Source organism: Staurois parvus, unplaced genomic scaffold (assembly GCF_062004578.1).
Source record: "Staurois parvus isolate SC_StPar_1 unplaced genomic scaffold, SC_StPar_1.0 ptg000564l, whole genome shotgun sequence".
In the NCBI taxonomy this organism is placed as follows: domain Eukaryota; kingdom Metazoa; phylum Chordata; class Amphibia; order Anura; family Ranidae; genus Staurois; species Staurois parvus.
In genome coordinates, this window is record NW_028318360.1 from 638221 (window position 1) to 660025 (window position 21805).

At 42.1% G+C, this 21805-nt stretch overlaps 1 protein-coding gene across 1 annotated transcript in view; it reads right to left on the reverse strand.

Annotated features, from left to right (window-relative positions):
• MXD4 (MAX dimerization protein 4) overlaps positions 1-21805 on the reverse strand; it is a 135891-nt gene that overhangs the window by 7952 nt on the left and 106134 nt on the right. Inside the window, exon 4 of the mRNA XM_089691526.1 lies at positions 247-361. Within this exon, the coding sequence (XP_089547652.1) occupies positions 247-361 (115 nt within the window). The remainder of the gene's footprint in view (positions 1-246; positions 362-21805) is intronic.

The following is a 21805-nucleotide window of genomic DNA, read 5'->3' on the forward strand; positions in this document are numbered from 1 at the left end:
CGCCGCCCATTGACATTCACTGAAACTGCACTCTAGCCACCTCAAATTTGAAGGGCAATTTCTAAACTGCGACCACTCCAGTTGTAGACTACTGGTGGAGGCAAGAACACTTCACACAATTTCCCCAGAAGTTGTAGCTTTTCTAGTTAGTAATAATATCTCTAGTTTTTCAAGCCTATGTGATGGAGTATTGAAAACATGATAACAGGCAAGGCAGTATAAGGGGAGCACACCGTATGAACCCACCTTAATGTGCATTTTTGCTCTTTTCAAGAGACTTAGAGTGGTATGTCTGTTGCTATCTGGTCCAAGAGGCACAAGCTGCTTCAGCTGCTCCAAGTATAATCGTAGTTTTGCTCGCCTAAAAACAACAAAAATAGGATGTAAAGGTTCCAGAACAATATAAAGTATAGATTCTAAAATAAAGGTGAGACAAGATAAGATCTGAGATAAAGACAAGCAAAAATGAGCCACATGAGATCAACTGTCAAGTTGTAGACACACTTAAAATCCCAGTGTGCTGTATATCAGCCGGGTATAATAAGCTCCATAGATATTAAAGTGAACTGCACTGCATCTGAGCATCACAAACCAAAAATGCTAAATAATTCATTTTTAATATTCAAAACAAACTCCACCATCCATCAATGTTTCCATACTTTATTTTGCTGAAAAATCATTTTTCCCCTGGAATTACTGGCAGTGGCCATCTTGAGTAAGGGCAGATTATTCATGTAGCAGTTACTTCCTGGAATCCATCTGCCCTCAGCTCAGGCATTGACTGAGCTGAGAACCCTCCCTTTCCTCCTGAAGACTCCTTACATACTCCTTAAATGATGATGATGAGAGCGCCGTAGCTTAGCAAATAAGGTGAAGCTTCACTTCACAAAGAATACCCAATCATGTGCAAGAAAATAAAAAAAACAAAACAAAATTTTTGCTTTAACATGATTGGATGATGGAAGTCAGCAGAGCTTCTGCTCATTTAATAAGCTGTGGAGCAACTGCACTTTGCAAGGTGCACAGTCTATTGGCGTTTATAAATCAACTCTATTAGACTTGTGCGGTCATGCAACACTGTACCCATATGAAATTTTTATTATTTTTTTCACACAAATAGATCTTTCTTTTAGTGGTATTTAATCATCACTGGGTGTTTTATTTTTTGCTAAACAAAGAAAAAAAGATTGAAAATTTTGAAAAAGGTAATTTTTCTCCTTCACTGATGTGTGTTCATGAGGCTACACTGATAGGCAGCACTGATGGGCACTGATAGGCTGCACTGATGAGGCGGCACTGGTGGGCATTGATGAGGAGGTACTGATAAGGCTGCACTGTTATGCGGCAATGATGGGCACTGATGGGTGTCACTGATGGGCACTGATAGACAGCACTGACTGGCGGCACTGACTGATGGCACTGATAGGTGTCACTGACTGGCAGCACTGATAGGCACAGAATGGCAGGATTGCTGGACACAGATTGGCAGCACTGTTAAGCACTTTTGGGACTGCAGTGATAATCAGGGCACTGATAATCAGTGTAGATGTCTCTATTCACAGTTGCTGGTTATTGGCAGTACTGTGACAGCATGAGGAAAGTACTGCCAATAACAGGCAAGTGTATATACACGGTGGTCAGCTGTGATTGACACAACGACCTCAGAGAGCGCCAAGTGCGCGCTGTTGGAGGGCGCGTTCTGGAAGGATGTCATATGATGCCCTCCCAGAACTGGACGACCGGGCTACAGCCATCATTTAGAAGGAAGTGGTTGTAAAGTCTTAAGGGTTTTTTACCTTCATGCATAGAATTCAAAACCTCCTGTGTGTAGCAGCCCCCCCAACACTTATCTGAGCCCCCTCTTGAAACAGCAATGTCCACGAGAGTCTTGGTTCTCTGGGAACTCTAATTTCTGACTGGCTGAGGCAGCAGCGGGAGCCAATGGATCCCGCTGTAGTCAATCACAGCCAGTGAGCCAATCAGGAGAGGGAGGGGGCGGTGCTTAGCCAAGGCTCTGTGTGTGAATGGACAAGCAGAGCAGCGGCTCAGAAGCATGCCTGCTCAGGTGCCCCCATAGCAAGCTGTTTGCTATGGGGGCATCCGACAGGAGGGAGGGACGAGGACCACCGGCAGGTGGCCCGAGAAGTGGAAGATACGGGCTACACTGTGTAAAACCACTGCACAAAGCAGGTAAGTATAGGCACGTCTGTTATTTTTAAGAAAAAACAAACAAGAACTTAAAGTAAAACATGTCTGCAGAATAGTGTTTTGTTGTATCTTTTTGTTTTTCTATATACAATATAATTTTTGAAACCATAGGTTGATCCTACGAGCATATTCATTATTTTTCCACTTTATGGCCAAGCTGTCCAAAAACGCACAAAAAAGCTGAATTCACTACGTTGAAGTGAGAATGGGGGCTTACTGCTTCCAAAGTATTAGCTGGAATCAGGCTTTCATTCTTTTTTTTTTTTGTACATCTAAAATTACAAATCCCTTTAAGACTACCCTGGGTGACAACACTGCTGTGCGATTTCACCATAGAACAAACAACGTTGTCCGCCTATTACAGAAAGTAGAAAAATAATAGATCTACCGACACAATCAACAGAAAATAAACAATGTTAAGGGGGAGACTCAAAATATCCTTGTTAATGCTAGACGCAGAGTGCAGCATAAATGTCCTTTTTTTTATTTTCTCCACAGTTCTGCTTTAATTTGAGCAAAGAAAAGAAATAGAATCTTGTAACTTGACACGACTCATGGACAGAAAGGATCTGAGCTGTATGAAGGCTTTCTGCAGCTCGTGTCTGCCTCTAGGCAATATTCCCTTTTAAACAGAGACATTTTCATCTGTGTATGGAAACAGGCCCATTGTACTGACTGTTAATACATATACACACAAGAACCCACATGTACAAAGTTTGTGAGCGTGGAATGTTCATCCTACCAGTTCATTGACGGTGACTACAATGGAACATTCAGCATAGAGACGTCACCCAATTCTTATAAATATTGAACAAGCACTAGAATGGCTGCCTCTTCAATAAAAACAACTAGTTCCTATTTAAATGAAAGTTCCTGCAGAAAAAAAAGGGGTTGTATTTTGAAATTCCAACCAAAGAATCATAAAAGTGGAAAGTAAATATATAGTCCTTGGTTTGAACATTCCGAAGGCCCTAAAATAATATGGAAAATGCCTTATAATGGGATACCAGACCTTAAATAAAAGTAAAAGAGTTGCTGATAAAAATCATAATTATTGAAAAGTTATCATAGACGCATAGAAAACAAGATGATCCAGAAATGCCATTATGAAAAAGCCTTTTGTTGTATGGTATCCTTTTAGGCCCACATCCCATCCCTGTCCAAATCATGCTGCCTCAACCTCCGCAACATCTCCAGAATACGCCCCTTTGTAACCAATGACACCACAAAGCTCCTCATTCACTCCCTGGTCATCTCTCCTCGACTACTGCAACTCCCTCCTCATTGGCTTACCTTTACATAGGCGATCCCCCCTCCAGTCCATCGTGAATACTGCTGCCAGGCTCATCCACCTTCAGTGTCTGCTACCCCTCTCTGCCAATTCCTCCACTGGCCTCCATTCAGTGTCTGCTACCCCTCTCTGCCAATCCCTCCACTGGCCTCCATTCAGTGTCTGCTACCCCTCTCTGCCAATCCCTCCACTGGCCTCCATTCAGTGTCTGCTACCCCTCTCTGCCAATCCCTCCACTGGCCTCCATTCAGTGTCTCCTACCCCTCTCTGCCAATCCCTCCACTGGCCTCTATTCAGTGTCTGCTACCCCTCTCTGCCAATCCCTCCACTGGCCTCCATTCAGTGTCTGCTACCCTTCTCTGCCAATCAGTGTCTGCTACCCCTCTCTGCCAATCCCTCCACTGGCCTCCATTCACTGTCTGCCAATCCTTCCACTGGCCTCCATTCAGTGTCTGCTACCCCTCTCTGCCAATCCCTCCACTGGCTTCCATTCAGTGCCTGCTACCCCTCTCTGCCAATCCCTCCACTGGCTTCCATTCAGTGTCTGCTACCCCTCTCTGCCAATCTGTGTCTGCTACCCCTCTCTGCCAATCCCTCCACTGGCCTCCATTCAGTGTCTGCCAATCCTTCCACTGGCCTCCATTCAGTGTCTGCTACCCCTCTCTGCCAATCCCTCCACTGGCTTCCATTCAGTGCCTGCTACCCCTCTCTGCCAATCCCTCCACTGGCTTCCATTCAGTGTCTGCTACCCATCTCTGCCAATCCTTCCACTGGCCTCCATTCAGTGTCTGCTACCCCTCCCTGCCAATCCCTCCACTAGCTTCCATTCAGTGTCTGCTACCCCTCTCTGCCAATCCCTCCACTGGCTTCCATTCAGTGTCTGCTACCCCTCTCTGCCAATCCTTCCACTGGCCTTCACTGAGTGTCTGCTACCCCTCTCTGCCAATCCCTCCACTGGCTCCCACTCACCCAATGAATACAATTCAGAATACTAACAACTTACAAAGCCATCCACAACTCTGCCCCCAGCTACATCACCAACCTGGTCCCAAAATACCAACCAAACCGCTCTCTACGATCCTCCCAAGACCTTCTGCTCTCTAGTTCCTGTGTCACCTCCTCCCATGCTCACCTCCAGGACTTCTCCAAAGCTTCTCCCATCCTATGGAACTCCCTACCCCAATCTGTCCGGCTGTCTCCTAATCTATCCACCTTTAGACGATCCCTGAAAACCGTTCTCTTGTTATCCTGCTTCTACCTAGTAAACTGCCATTCATTTCCTCCACCAGCTCATCCCCCCCACAGCTATTACCTTTTGTATCACTCAACCCTCCCTCCTAGATTGTAAGCTCTAATGAGCTGGGCCCTCTGTTTCCTCTTGTACCAAATTGTATTGTAACTGTAATGTCTACCTTCATTTTGTAAAGCGTTGAGCAAACTGTTGGCGCTATATAAGTCCTGTATTATAATAATAATAATAATGGTAGCTGTTATTTTATATTGAAAGAGACAAAAACTGATTTATGGCATAAAAAACCAACAAAAAAAATATCCTTCTCCACCGCTGTTTAACCACTTTAATACCTGGCAATTTTAGCCCCATCCTGCCCATGCCAATTATCAGCGCTCTTGCAGTTTGAATGACAATTGTGCAGTTATGCAATGCTGTACCCACACTAAAATTTTGTCATTTTATTCACACAGCTAGAGCTTTCTTTTGGTGGTATTTAATCACCACTGGGGTTTTTTATTTTTTGCTAAATTAACGAAAAAAGACTGAAAATTTAAAAAAACAAAACACATTTTTCTTTGTTTCTGTTATAAAATTTAGCAAATAAATAACAGTTCTTCATAAATTTAGGCCGAAATGTATTCTGCTATATTTCTTTGGTGAAAATAGCTCAAATCAGTATTTATGGTTTAGTCTGTAGGAAAGTTATAGAGTCCACAAACAATGGGATATATCTGAAAATCGATCAATCCTGAAGTACTGATGGTCAACCCATGGGCGGACTGACAACTCATGGGGTCCCCGGGCAATAGGGGATCATAGGGCCCCTGTCTCCTTGCCCAAACTCAAAAAAGCCTATGAAAAATTTACCAGGGGCATCTTATGGGGCCCCCTACTGTCCCCGGGCCCTCGGGCAGTGCCCAAGTTTCCAAATGGTCAGTCCGCCCCTGGGTCAACCTAATTTCTTGAGGCCCATAGATGTCAGGACAGTACAGATATCCTCCAAATGATCCCTTTTTGCAAAGTAGACAGTCCGAGGTATTTATTAAGAGGCATGGCGAGTTTTTTGAAGTTGTATTTTTTTTGTCATAATTTTTTGGATAATGAAAAAAATTTTTAAAAATAATTCACACATTTTATTTTTTACATACTGTCACTAGTGCAGTACAGCATCATCATTTAACTGGTGTAGCGGTGATCAGGGACACCGACTGGTGACTGCGAAAAAAAAAAAGCATTTAACTTTTTTTGTATTATTTTTTATTACTTTTTTTTTTCTTTTTTTACGATGTTTTTTTTTCATAGCATAGTAACATTGTACTACTCTATGGAAGTGATCAGTATTTTTTTTTTTTACACATTATGATTGCTAATAGCAATTCATTTTTTTGCTATACGCAAGCATTTAACTGAAAGAAATCTATTCATTCAGGTTTTTCTTTTGTTGTGATTAGCTGTGATTGGCCAAAGCTAACATGACACAGATGGGCTGTGATTGGTCCAGTCTGTACATGTGATCACTGTGACAAATCACAGCTAGTGACACAATTGTATACAATGGATGGCAGGAAAGGAAGCCATCCATTGTTTACAATTGTCATGTGACCTGCTGTGATTGGTCACAACAGTCACATGGTGCAGGCAACGGGCTGGTACACAGATCTGTCATCGGCTGTGTCAGAGGTACACAGCCGGTGACTGATCTCGCCACAACGCAGCTCAATGAGCAGGTGCAAGGCGCGATCCTTAAGAACGTCATATGATGCCCACCTGGATCGACGAGAGTCGCACTCGGCTGTCATTTTGCTATTGGCTGGGTGGGAACAGGTTAAAGTAGAACTATAGGAAAAACTTTTTTTTTCATTTCGGATAAAGTAAGGGAGGGTTATGACTCCTGTCAGTTTTTTTTTTTGCCATCTGTGTCCCATTGGGGATATTTCCCTTCACTTCCTTTCCAATAGCCAAAAAAGTGAGAGGAAATCCCTCCAAAGTGAGGGAATCCCTGGTTGCCACTAGAACTTCCCCATTGGAAGATTTCCCCTCTATTCCTGATCTGGGAACAACCCAAAATTTGGGATTTTTTTTTTCCTTTCACTTTGGTTGATAATGCTAAGCAAGACAAATAGAGAAGGCAAATTTCTCTAACAGGGCACGGATAGCAATATAAACCTGAAGGGTGTTGTTATCCCTCTCTTTCCTTTACCCAATACAAAAAAATATTGCCTTTAATTATACAATAATTAATACAAAGGTCTACAAAAATACCTAAAGGCCTTGATTTACTCAGCTAGTGCTGTTGTCACATGAGGCACAGGGCTGAAATAAAAGGAACCCTTTTTTTGGTGCCCACATTTCTGCTTAGGTTGCATTCACATGGCTGATGTTATTATACGTGTTTTCCAGCAGAAAAGTTCCTGCGTAATGATCAGTAAAATACTTGCGTATAGAAGCGTATAAATGCATAAAGATGTGTACTGTATGTGTACCTAACTTTTTATTAGAATAATTAATTTTCCCCTTTGTTTAGACTTAAATTATGCGTGTACAGACATGTATACATGCGTAAGCATGTAAGTTGCATGTTCTTAGCAGCAGAGTTTTGGATTCTGTGTTACGGATCTGAAAGCAGCTCATGTTTACGGACGTGTGAATGGCTCAATTGAAAACAATGTAGTCTGTGTTCAGATCTGTAGTCTATATACTGTATGTGTATTTTCACTGCCATGTGAATGAAGCATTAGTGACATGGGACAACTCCCATTGGCTGGCCACTGGCAGGGTTCTCAGAATTAAGAAGGCTCCAGTAGCATAATGACATCACTACGAGGGGCAGCAACAAGACTGAATGGTGGTGGGTGGTATGAAGGGTCACCTGATGGTAGTCACTGGGAACTTCAAAAAGGTGAAGGATTTTTTTAAAAGCTTGAATGGCTAGGTATGGGCATAGGCTGTCGGAGGGACAGGGGACAGTGTTGGTTTGCCTGGTGATGGACTTTATGGGTCACTTAACCTAAAGTGAAATAATATGCAGTATATTATGTTAACGGGATACTATTTCAGAACTAGTGGTTGTGTATGACTTATAGAGCAAACTGATGTTTAACGATTAGTTACAGTATGTTCCCACTCATTTGGCAGTAATTTAGTCATTAACATGTCAAAACAATTTCCATATTGTTTAGAGGTTTTCAACAAGCAAGACATGTTTCTGCTTTAAATGGCCTAGCTATAAGGCAACATGTACAATAGGTAAATGTTGCATTAAAAAGTATACTAAACCTCCCCAGATATCCCTGAAGTGCTCCAAAGAGTCAACATGAAATGCCACTATAAAAAACTACTAGCCTACAAACAAAGCTCACAATCTAAATTCTACCTTCACTAGGACCAGGGACGGACTGACCATTTGGAAACTCGGGCACTGCCCGAGGGCCCGGGGTCAGTAGGGGCCCCATGAGATGTCCCTGGTATCTTTTTCATAGGCTTTTTTGAGTTTGGGCAAGGACACAGGGGCCCCATGATCCCCTATTGCCCGGGGGCCCCATGAGTTGTCAGTCCGCCCCTGACTAGGACACATGGTTAACATATTCGTTAACCTCTAATTTAGGATAATCCCATTCATCCCCCTACTTGTCTGGTATGCTTTTTGAAATTACTGATAAGGCAACAACACTCGTGATTGTTGTGATCCCCATCCCTTCTCCCCTTCCTTCCAAATTTCCCCTTCCTGTTTCCTAGTTCCAACAACCTCCCTGGTTTCCATAATTCTTTCTGCAGTGTTATTGTATAGGATATGAATGTGTCATTATACTAGTATACTACTGATAATACTATCTATTGTTGATACTGCTTGGTTATGAACCAGTTTTGCAAAATTAATACAAACTATTGAAATCAAAGCAAATATGTAATAAATGGCTTAAATAAGGAACTCATTAGAGTTACTTAGAGTTAGTTAGTGAATAAGCATTGTTTTTTTTTTTTATAGGTTTCCTGCAGACCCAGTTAGGACCAGATCACAGAACAAGCCTGTGATCTACTTGAACAATGCTGCAGCAGTCTATTCTGTAATGACTATTAACTGCAACTTGGATTGGCTCCTTTCCAGATTTTAAAGCGCACCAAACAGGGATAGGTATTTTGAAGTAACTGAACTTGTATAGTTTTATATATATATATATATATATATATATATATATACAGAATTGCCTCTCAGGGATTGATTTTTCTTTAACTTTATCCCTCCTTTTTGAACCCCTAATATTGTCACTTTTAAATGTGGAGAAAACTAAAAATAATCAGTTCACAAAGTCTTATGCTTCAGTTTTTATGATGGTAATTTTCATATAGTCCAGAATGTTATGAAGAGTGATCAGATGAATTGCAATTAATTGCAAAGTCCCTCTTTGCCATGAAAATGAACTTAATCCTAAACAAAAACATTTCTACTGCATTTCAACCCTGCCACGAAAGGACCAGCTGACATCATGTCAGTGATTCTCTCGTTAACACAAGTGTCGGTGTTGACGAGAACAAGGCTGGAGATCATGCTGTCATGCTGACTGAGTTAAAATAACAGACTGGAAGCTTTAAAAGGATGGTGGTGCTTGAAATCATTGTTCTTCTCCTGTTAACCATGGTTACCTGCAAGGAAACACGAGTAGTCATCATTTCTTTGCAGAAAAGGGGATTCACATGCCAGGAGATTGCTGCTACTAAGGTTGCACCTAAATCAACCATTTACTGGATCATCAAGAAGTTCACGGAGAGAGGTTCAATTGTTGTGAAGAAGACTTCAGGGTGCCCAAGAAAGTCCAGCAAGCTCCAGGACCATCTCCTAAAGGTGATTCAGCTTTGGAATCGGGGCAACACCAGTGCAGAGCTTACTCAGGAATGGCAGCAGGCAGGTGTGATGCATCTGCACACACAGTCAGATGAAGACTTTTGGAGGATGGCCTGGTGTCAAGGAGGGCAGCAAAAAAGCCACATCTCTTCAGGAAAAACATCAGGGACAGACTGATATATTGCAAAAGGTCCAGGGATTGGACTGCTGAGGACTGGGCTAAAGTAACTGTCTCTGATGAATCCCCTTTCCGATTGTTTGGGGCATCCAGAAAAAACCTTGTCCGGAGAAGAAAAGGTGGGCGCTACCATCAGTTCTGTGTCATGCCAACAGTAAAGCATCCTGAGAGCATTCATTTGTGGGGTTGTTTTTCAGCAAAGGAAGTGGGCTCACTCTCAGTTTTATTTATATAGAAAACCTGCACTTGGGAATTTACAAATACTAATAGCAGCTAACACAATAAATAGGTGAAAATAAACACACTAAAAACACTTAGATAATAATTAACAATAGAGAATAACATCCCCACAAAAGTAGCATAATTGTAAAGCAGTATAATTTATTAAATAAAGTCTATATAAAAGTCCACATGATCCAGTGGTAATGGTGCTAAGAGAACCAAAAACCAGTAGGAGAGAGAATCTATCACCTTTCACCCATTCATTTGGCCTCCTACCAGAAAATTTGACCACCCAAAGGATTGGTCAAACAACGCAGATATCAAGCCCAGCAGATGAATTCAGGACTCCCAAATAAAAAACTCCAGACAATATAAGGACTTCCCTCTAAACAATGAGGTCTAGGATGGCAAATAGTTCTCCACACAGTAAACACCACATAGGGAAAAAGTATAACCACTCATAGTGTAGTAGTTAAATAAAAGATGCAAATTAATCAAGTAATGCACTTACAATCGCAGAAGTAAAAATTAGCATGTTTGTATAATGTTTCGACCCACAATATGGCAGTGCGCGGTGATGTCAAGTGTCGTAGCTCCACCCTACGCATTTCATCACACAGAGGACGTCATCAGGGGCGTGGCATCACAATTTTGCCTAAGAACACAGCCATGAATAACGAATGATAAAAAAACATTCTCCGAAAACAACTTCTTCCAACCATCCAAGAACAGTTTAGTGGCAAACAATGCCTTTTCCAGCATGATGGAGCACCTTGCCATAAGGTAAAAGTGATAGCTAAGTGGCTTGGAGAACAAAACATCGAAATTTTGGATCCATGGCCAGGAAAACCCCCAGACCTTAATCTCATTGAGAACTTGTGGTCAATCCTCAAGAGGCGGGTGAACAAAAATAACCCCACAAATTCTGACAAACTTCAAGCATTGATTATGCAAGTATGGGCTGTCAACAGTCAGGATGTGGCCCAGAAGTTGATTGACAGCATGCCAGGGCAAATTGCAAAGGTCTTGAAAAAGAAGGGTCAACACTGCAAACATTGACTCTTTGCATAAACGCGATGTAATTGTCAATAAAAGCCTTTGACACTTATGTAATGCTTGTAATTATACTTCAGTATACCATAGTGACATCTGACAAAAAGATCTAAAGACAATGAAACAGCAGACTTTGTGAAAATTAATATTTGTGTCATTCTCAAAACGTTTGGCCAGGGCTGTAGTGTTATTTAATAGAAAAACCTGTCAATAACAGGCATCAGGCACCTGCTGACAAACCCCCCCCCCCCACCTCCTGCTCCCCAAAAGTGCCAATTCTTTACCATGAGTGCGGGAGGAGTCCTTAAAACAGAACTTCCCCTTTTTAGTGGAGTACAAAGTACTTAACCACTTGCCCTCCTGAGGATTTACCCCCCTTAATGACCAGGCCTCTTTTTGCTACTCGGCGCTGCACTAATTCAACTGATAATTGCGCGGTCATGCAATGCTGCACCCAAACGAAATTTACGTCCTTTTTTTCACACAAATAGAGCTTTCTTTTGGTGGTATTTGATCACCTGTGCGCTTTTTATTTTTTACGCTATAAACAAAAAAATACCAAAAATTTTGAAGAAAAACAATATTTTTTACTTTCAGCTATAAAAAATATATAGTAAACTCAAAGTTGGTTATAAATTTAGGCCAAAATGTATTCTGCACAGTGGGGCAAAAAAGTATTTAGTCAGCCACCAATTGTGCAAGTTCTCCCACTTAAAAAGATGAGAGAGGCCTGTAATTGGCATCATAGGTAGACCTCAACTATGAGAGACAAAATGAGAAAAAAAATCCAGACAATCACATTGGCTGATTTGGAAAGAATTTATTTGCAAATTATGGTGGAAAATAAGTATTTGGTCAATATCAAAAGTTCATCTCAATACTTTGTTATATATCCTTTGTTGGCAATGACAGAGGTCAAACGTTTCCTGTAAGTCTTCACAAGGTTGGCACACACTGTTGCTGGTATGTTGGCCCATTCCTCCATGCAGATCTCCTCTAGAGCAGTGATGTTTTGGGGCTGTCGCTGGGCAACACGGACTTTCAACTCCCTCCAAAGGTTTTCTATGGGGTTGAGATCTGGAGACTGGCTAGGCCCCATGCTTCACAGTAGGTATGGTGTTCTTTGGATGCAACTCAGCATTCTCTCTCCTCCAATCACGACGAGTTGTGTTTCTACCAAACAGTTCTATTTTGGTTTCATCTGACCATATGACATTCTCCCAATCCTCTTCTGTATCATCCAAATGCTCTCTAGCAAACTTCAGACGTGCCCGGACATGTACTGGCTTAAGCAGGGGGACACGTCTGGCACTGCAGGATCTGAGTCCCTGGCAGCGTAGTGTGTTACTGATGGTAGCCTTTGTTACATTGGTCCCAGCTCTCGGCAGGTCATTCACTAGGTCCCCCCGTGTGGCCCTGGGATTTCTGCTCACCGTTCTTGTGATCATTTTGACCCCACGGGGTGAGATCTTGCGTGGAGTCCCAGATCGAGGGAGATTATCAGTGGTCTTGTATGTCTTCCATTTTCTAATTATTGCTCCCACAGTTGATTTGTTCATACCAAGCTGCTAGCCTATTGCAGATTCAGTCTTCCCAGCCTGATGCAGGTCTACAATTTTGTTTCTGGTGTCCTTCGACAGCTCTTTGGTCTTCACCATAGTGGAGTTTGGAGTGTGACTGTTTGAGGTTGTGGACAGGTGTCTTTTATACTGATAACAAGTTCAAACAGGTGCCATTGATACAGGTAATGAGTGCAGGACAGAGGAGCCTCTTAAAGAAGAAGGTACGGGTCTGTGAGAGCCAGAAATCTTGCTTGTTTGTAGGTGACCAAATACTTATTTTCCACCATAATTTGCAAATAAATTCTTTCCAAATCAGCCAATGTGATTGTCTGGATTTTTTTTCTCATTTTGTCTCTCATAGTTGAGGTCTACCTATGATGCCAATTACAGGCCTCTCTCATCTTTTCAAGTGGGAGAACTTGCACAATTGGTGGCTGACTAAATACTTGTTTGCTCCACTGTACATGTGTTTAGTAAAAAAAATCCCAATAAGTGTATATTGATTGCTTTGTGTGAAAGTTATAGCGTCTACAAACTATGGTATAGATACTGCAATTTACGCCATTTTTTTGCTATACAGCACTGCGCTAGTTTAACGGACAATTGCGTGGTCATGCAATACGGTACATAAATTAAATTTATGTCCTTTTTTCACACAAATCGAGCTTTCTTTCGGTGGTATTTGATCGCCTGTGCGTTTTTTATTTTTTGCGCTATAAAAAAAAAAGGCTGACAATTTTGAGAAAAAAAAACAATATTTTGGACTTTTTGCTATAAAACATGTCCAGTAAAAAATATGTAAAAATCTAATTTTGTCATAAATTTCGACCAAAATGCTTTCTGTGACATGCCTTTGCTAAAAAAAAAACCAATACGTGTAAATTAATTGGTTTACGTGAAAGTTATAGCGTTTACAAATGGCGGGAAAGATACTCAGATTTAAAAAATTTTTTTATACTAATAATGACGGCGATCAGCGACTTATGGCGGCGATCAGTGACTTATGGCGGCGATCAGCGACTTATGGCAGGACTGCGGCGGACATTCTAACACTGGGGGGGAACTGACTTGGGGTCACTGACATCCCCAGTGACACCAATACAGTGATCAGTGCAAAAAAAAAAACCCTGACACTGTACTAATGGCACTGGAGAGGAAGGGGTTAACTTTTTTATTCACTGAAAGGGTTAACTGTGTAAGGGGAGTGTTTTACTAGGGGGCGGGGGTGTGTACTGCACGGGGACACGCTGATCGGGAGAGAGAAACTCTTCTCTCCCGATCAGCGTGTCAGGAGCTGTCAGGGAACTGACAGAAAGCAGAGCTACTGCAGCCCTGCTCTGTCAGTGATTACCGCTAATTGGCGGGACACAACCGGTCGTGACCCGGTGACTGACACCCCCGGCTGGGATCGGCGGTGCAGGTAGGGCGGCGGGGCGCCTCATGCGCGCCCCCTACCTGTTTTGCAAACGTGCTTTTGCCCAGCCGTGCCGCCCTGCCGCCGTATTTCTACAGTGGCTGGGCGGCAAGTGGTTAAAGGATAAGTTCACCTTTGAAACATGTTACATGTTCTACCCATTTTCCCATAGGCGCAACCGTGCCCACAGCGGGGAGACGATTCTCTGTACTAATAGAATGGGAGTATCCTCCTGCGCTTTATATAGAAAATTCCCTATATTATCCCTATAATGTTAGCTGCTGTCACTCGCCTAAACCAATAAGTGATCAATGTGTTAACATAAATTAGTGAAGCGCTGTATAATTATTATCAATAAATAAATAATAAAGTGCCTATTATACCTAACGATTAGTGCTCTGTGAGAAAAAGCTCATATACATATATACATTGGTGCAAATTGGACAATCTAAACGTGAAATGGTAATGACAACAATACCAAGTGAATATATAAAAAAAAAACAAAAAAAACAAATTCTGTCAAATTATTATATAACTGTGAATCACACAAATATAAGATCACCATCTGTGAATAATCAAAATTAGACAAAGTCCATGCAAGTGAAACTTCGTGGAAAAAGTGATCTTCACTTCTAGTGCACAAATCCTCAAATGGCAGCAGTGCCTGCTCACCTCCCCACACTGACCCACACAGGGCCAAAAGGCTATTACTCTCCTCTGTATCAGATCCTTATGTGTAGATAGCTCATCCAGGGATCACAGGGGAATTGAAAACTTCTCTATTCCACTCCACCTCCACTCAGTAGTATATAAGACACAAGAGAAATCCTCCTCTACTGCCACGTCCACCAACCTCTCCTCCTCTCAGGCACTGCTGCCATTTGAGGATTTGTGCACTAGAAGCGAAGATCACTTTTTCCACGAAGTTTCACTTGCATGGACTTTGTCTAATTTTGATTATTCACAGATGGTGATCTTATATTTGTGTGATTCACAGTTATATAATAATTTGACAGAATTTTTTTTTTTTTATTTTATATATTCACTTGGTATTGTTATCATTACCATTTCACGTTTAGATTGTCCAATTTGCACCAATGTATATATGTATATGAGCTTTTTCTCACAGAGCATTAATTGTTAGGTATAATAGGCACTTTAGTATTTATTTATTGATAACATAAATTAGTGAAGCTCTGTATAATTATTAACACATTGATTCTCTGTACTATCTGTCAGATTTGAACACAGCGCAACCGTGCGGGACTCCGCCCTCATGGCTGCATCACTCATTCACAGTGTTCTGTGAATGAGTGCCTACAATTCCCGACAGCCTACTACAGCACTGTGGAGCCCCACAGTAGTTCATTGAAGCTTCCCGTCAGTATATCTGCTCACTCATACATCCCGTACGGCAAGCAGATATTCTGACAGGTCTGTAGGAGACCTGCATGGTATCAGCGATCTACTGATCGCTAGTGCAATGCTTTCCAGGCTCCGCCGGGAAAAAATAATAAATGCAAATTTTTTTACCAGCAAAAAAAAAATGTGTATTTATTATTTTTGTCCAAAAGGTGAACTTATCCTTTAAACACGGCACTTCAACTAAGGCACAGCCAAAAAAACATCTACTACCAATAGCCAGACTTAATCACCTTACCAACTGTTCATTGGCTGCCACCCCTCTCCACTGGCTTCTGTTAGCCTAGCGTATACAACTCAAAATACTAACAGCATCATACTAAGCATTCTACATCTCTGCCCAAGCTACATCACCCGCCAGTTCTCAAAATATCACCCAACCATCTCCTATGTGCCTCCCAAGACTTCCTGCTCTCTAGTCATCTCCTCCCATGCTTGCTTCCATGACTTTTCAGAAGCCTCTCTTGCCCTCTGCAACTCCCTACCCCAATCTGTCCAGCTACCCCTTAGTGTGTCCACCTTGAGATGTTCTTTGAAAACTAATTTCTTCAGAGAAACCTATCCCAAAAACCTATCCTAAAAACTGTATTGTCTCTATCAGCTCATCTCATAGTGAATGCTTTTTGTATCACTTGCCCCTCCCTTTAGATTGTAAGCTCTCACAAGCAAGGAACTCCGAAGGCTGGGTACACAAAGGCCAAAAATTGGCCGCAAATGGTTGGTTCAGCAGGAACCAACCGGCTTTTTTCAAATGAGCATGCTGGAAAATCAGCATCCAATCAGCGCTGTGAGCGCTGATCAGTGAGTTTAGATGGTGGGATGGGGGTGGAGTTGGGGTTGTCAGTCCCCCTGTCAGAATACAATAGCTTAGCGTGGGAGACTGCCGCACTAACATCGGATCTGTTAGTATGGCAATCTGTTTTCTTTCATTCCGCCCACTGGATTGAAGGAAAAAAAAAACTTGTGTACCCAGCTTAACCCTCCTGCACTGAACTGCATTGTAACTGTACTGTCTCCCTTATTTTTTAAAGCACTGTGCAAATTGTTGGTGCTATGTAAATCCTGTATAATAATAATAATTCATTCTTTTTCTGACAGTGGCCCTTTAATAATATGTCCGTTATGTTTATTGGCCTTTAATTGGGATGTATTACTAAAGAACTGGGTATATAGAATCTGTTTGTTGTGAACCTGCCAAACACACAACAAGGTTTTCACTGTGACTGCGAAGGGAGCTGATTTGTACCATAGCAGTCTGCACAGAACACATTCAATGAATCTCTTTCTCCACTGAAAAATGACAAATACAAGCTACCACGTGTATGTAAAGGGCAAGTGAGTCACACAGAATATGGCAGCATTTGGACCTAAAATAGATCTGGAAGCAGAAGGCACTTGGAGGACGAGTCTGTGTGTCTTATAACATGGGGACTCCTTGTCACGGAACATACACAGTGAGGACTGTAACCAGACTTCACAGGAATTACGTCTTACATTCTTCCACATGAACTTCCCACTGTTTACTGATTTATAGCCCTCTGCTCAATGCATGAAAAATGGAACTCCAGCAGTGTAATCTGCACTGGCCACTCAGCTCTGCAAAGCAAATTCAATGTTAAAAAACTTGTATCTGGTTCAATGGGCCTGGCTCCTTCTACTGTATTTTACTGCAGCAAACTACTATCACAGGTGATTACTAGTATCCTGACCATATGACAGGTGATGTCAGCTGTCTCCATTATTGGGTATTCTGTGTACTGAAATTCTAAGGAGAGTTCAAAGACAGCAAGGAAATGTGAAAAAGGCATAAAGCTTCTACTCAAACCATACATAAGGTGGCTCCAGAATAAAGTTTACTAGCAGCTCTTGTAGTAATGCCACTGAAAACGAAATTTAAAATTGAAATGATTATTTAAGTGTATGCATAGCCAAAACTTTTGTTGTAGGCAGAGTGGGGTAGAGTTAAAACTCATGCCAAGTTATCACAGTGATAGGCCAATAGAGATGTATAAGAGGCAGGCTCTCAACCACAGGTTGGTTGAAACTTCCACACCATACTTCTAAACCAGTGGTTCTAAAGCTTCCTAATGCCGCGACCCTTTAATACAGTTCCTCATGTTGTGGTGACCCCCAACCATAAAATTATTTACCCAGTAATTATAATTCATGAAGTGTCGTTTTACCTTCAATACTGCTGCTTTCAGCACAGTAGCTGCTTTCAACACAGTAGCTGCTTTCAGCACAGTAGCTGCTTTCTACACAGTAGCTGCTCTTTGCACATCAGAAATATGTGTTTTCCAATGGTCTTAGGCGACCCTTGTGAAAGGGACGTTCGACCCCCAAAGGGGTCGCGACCCACAGGTTGAGAACCACTGTTCTAAACCAACTTCTATACCAAACCACTGTTATTTTACCAGTTTCTGCATTACTTGAGCTTTACTTTAATGTGATAATAATGCATGATCCTCTTTAGGATCAGTTGGCAAAATGGGGTGCATATTATGTGCCCGTTGACAAATCTAAAGCTAGCTACCCACCTTACAATCTATAGAGTTTATATTAGGAGTCCTTCACACCAACCCTAATGATGACCAATGCAGTCCCACCACATAGATAAGTTTGTGTAAGAGACCACACTTGGACCAGTGCAATACAATGATTCTTGAAACATATTAGGTGGTTCCACAGATGAATGATGGTGTTGATCGTTCTTTGGAGATACTGTATGAGTTGCTACCTTACTGATACAACATAGCTGTTGTTTCAGCTGAAAAGATACTTGATTAGGACTCATTCCAATTACAGGGCCTCAAAAGAGTCCTGTATTGTTATTTTTCGTCCCTACCTCCCTGAGTCTGGACTGGGTAATTTGCACGCCTGCTGCCTTCCTTGGATGCAGTAGCTGTTTCTCAGGCTCCCCCTCCTGAATCGGACCCTGATTCACAGTTACCCGTGGTCACCATGGTAGGCACAGAATGATGGTGTTGATCGTTCTTTGGAGATACTGTATGAGTTGCTACCTTACTGATGCAACATAGCTGTCGTTTCAGCTGAAAAGATACTTGATTAGGACTCAATCCAATTACAGGGCTTCAAAAGAGTCCTGTATTGTTATTTTTCGTCTCTTCCTCCCCGAGTCTGGACTGGGTAACTTGTGTGCCTGCTGCCTTCCTTGGATGCAGTAGCCGTTTCTCAAGCTCCCCCTCCCAAATCGAACCCTGATTCCCAGTTACCTGTGGTCACCATGGTAGGCACAGAAAGTACCATCGTAAGTTGATAGGACAGACATCCGAATGTATTGTCGCCGTCATGGGGATGTGCAATCGGCCCAAGGTTATCTAGAGTCACCACTAAGGGCATCACAGACCTAAGGAGAGTAAGAGATAGGAGCACCCAGTGTCCAGAAAGAGGAAATGCTTAATTAGAATATAATCCTTTTTTGGTAGCATAACATGTACAGATCAAGCCAGCCCATTTTGGGTGAATTGCCTCCCAGTTCCTCAGGGCTGTTGGTATGGTATGTTATTCTAACAGAGATGGGTGGGCTCCATGGGTGTACCTAAGTTTATTGTGAAAGCCAATGGTGACTTGTGGTTTGCAGAGACAGCAAGCCCTGAGGAAGGGGGAGGCAATTCCCATGAAACGTGTTGGTTCAATCTGTGCATGTTTTACTTCCAAAAGGAATTATATTCTTCATTAAGAGTTTCCTTATTCTAGACACCGAGCGCTCCTTCCTCCCTACTCAACCACATAGGTAAGATGATTTACCTTTTATTGTCTTTTTGTTTCACTTCACACCAATGCACTGCTTTGGCGTGCACTGAAAAAAGAGGACGGGTTGCATTTATGCAGTGTATAGTGTTTCACTGCTCTTTTACAAAGCACTATACAGAGCATAGTACATGCGCTCCTGTGTGAATGGGCCTTGGACTTTACAACAACTATATAGAGCGAGGGTCTATTTTCTTACAACTGGACTTAAATAAACCACAAAGTGTGAGTTGATTGTAGTCGTATTAGTGCATTTGCGACAGAAACAATTGAGTACTGTCCGTGATACTTTTTTTATTTGCACTAACATACAATTTCGAGGACAAGCTAGAGATAAGATGCAGTCAAAGCGAGGGGGGGGGATACTACACTCACACAAAGGGAGTCAAGCTACAGCTAATAGTCATAAAACTGTTGGATAATGATTGAGGAATCCCATGTCCAAATTAAGGCCGTTATCTCTTGTGTCAAATAGAATTATCATTCTTAGTTCAAACGTTTTTCTTTCCTGAATGGATATGAAATTTCCTTTAAGTACTAAAACATTGAGGTCTCCCATAGTGTGGTCTGGTTGTGCGAAATGGTGTCCCACAGGTGTGCAGAGGTCATCTTCTTTATGTTCCTTGATGGTATGTCTGTGCAGATTCATCCTTGTTTGCAACGTCTGCCCTGTTTTGCCAAGATAAGATCCTTTGCTGCATTTTCTGCACTGGATAAGGTACACAACATTACTGGAGGTGCAGCGGTATGAGCCAGAGATAATGAAGATCCCTTTTGAGTGTCTGACACTTTTTGATGGATTGATTTGGTTGCACAGTTCATAAACCACAAATAAAATTGTGCAGAAATTTTTCTTATGTAATGTATGTGGCTGTCTTCAATCTGCTTTTTAAAACACAGAAGAATGACTGACCCCTTTATGACCAGAGCTATGTAGTGCCTGGTCTCCAGAGGCAAATCCCTAAAGTAGAATGTGCGCTGTCACAACATGTGGTAGAGCATAACACTTTGAGGAATGGTACCCCTAGGTGCCAAAGGACCCATGTGCCCTGTAAAACAACACAAAATGCACAAAATAATGCACATTAACAGAGTTTGCAGTAGCATACTGCAACAGACCACAGGTCTAAAGGGACCCTACATTTTTTTTCTTAGTTACAGCCTGGTCTTACAAGCATCCAGTGCACATGAATAACTTCGGGACATGATCCAACAAGTGCTTGTGTTCTTTATTCAGCCCTAATCAGCTGTCACATGGTGGTGAGGAGGAGGAGGACTGGCTGCACACAGCTACTATTGCTTTTATTCTCATGTATGTGTATGACCCATAGTAGTCAGAGTGTTTCCCAGAAAGAGGTATTGTTATTAATATGCCTCGCTCACATGGACATATTTAAGAGTACATTCATGCAAAGGGCCTTGTTTGGTGTTTTGTGCATTCGCATGCAGGCAGTCCCATTCTTGTCTATTGGAGCGCAGTAGCTCCATGGGCACAGCCGCTGCTCCCAATATGACATCCCTGCAAGTCCCCAAACTCACACTGTCTGCATTTGGGGAACACGCACTCACACAGATGTCAATATGGGAGCCGTGACTGTGTCCATGCAACCACTGCTCCCCAACAGACATGAATGCGACTGCCTGCACACGACTGCATGAAACACCTGTGTATCCTGTGCGGGCAAACACAGCCCCTGCATGGGTGTACGCTCAAGTACACCTTTGTGAATAACGCCTAAATTGTTCTGACATCAGTTTCATGAGTTGGAAATTGTTCTTCCTGGCAGCATGCTGGTTCCAGATCATTGACTATTGCTAGGATTAGGATGACAGCACACTGAAAAGTCAAGTTAGCAGTGGCAGCTCATATATTTCTGTATCCACATGTTTCCTTTAAAACTGAACTCCACAGCTAACCACAGAGATAAAACACATAACGCTGGCCATAGATGGATTGAATCTCAGCCAGTCTCTGCTGAACCAGCCGAGATTTGATCCATCTACGGGCGAGGCTGGTTGTACTGAAGTTGATCCATCGATAAACTTCAGTATAACCAGCCTGTTGAAAACACTGCTGGTGGCTATAGACACCAGCAGTGCTGATTGTGTTCTGTCAGCAGGGAAGGCTCCCTGCCAGCAGAACACAGTAGTGCAGTGGGAGGGATTACTCCATCAATATACTCACCCGTGGTGGAAGGAAAGAAAATTGCAACGTCTATGGGCTGCTTAACGGAGCTGGTTACCTGAGAAAGGATTTTTCTCCATCCATTCCTGAGATTTACACAGCTCTGAAACTCACACCAAAAGCCTGTGACTGGACAGTGAATGGAAAAACAGCAGACTGATGAGCTTATCTCTCTTTTACTCTGATTTATCCACCTATCAGCATGCCCCTTGGATTGCATAACATCCAATAATACCAGTCTTTTTTCTTTCTTTATTTAAAGTGGAACTTCACTCTCTCAATTAATATTTACTATTTATAATCCTTATGATGCTAGCATTAGTAAATAGATAGGAAAGTATATTATATTTACTTGTTTTAAATTGTTTTTTTTTTTTCAGTTACTTCCTGGTTGCCATGCCTAGGCAAATGATGTCATACATCCC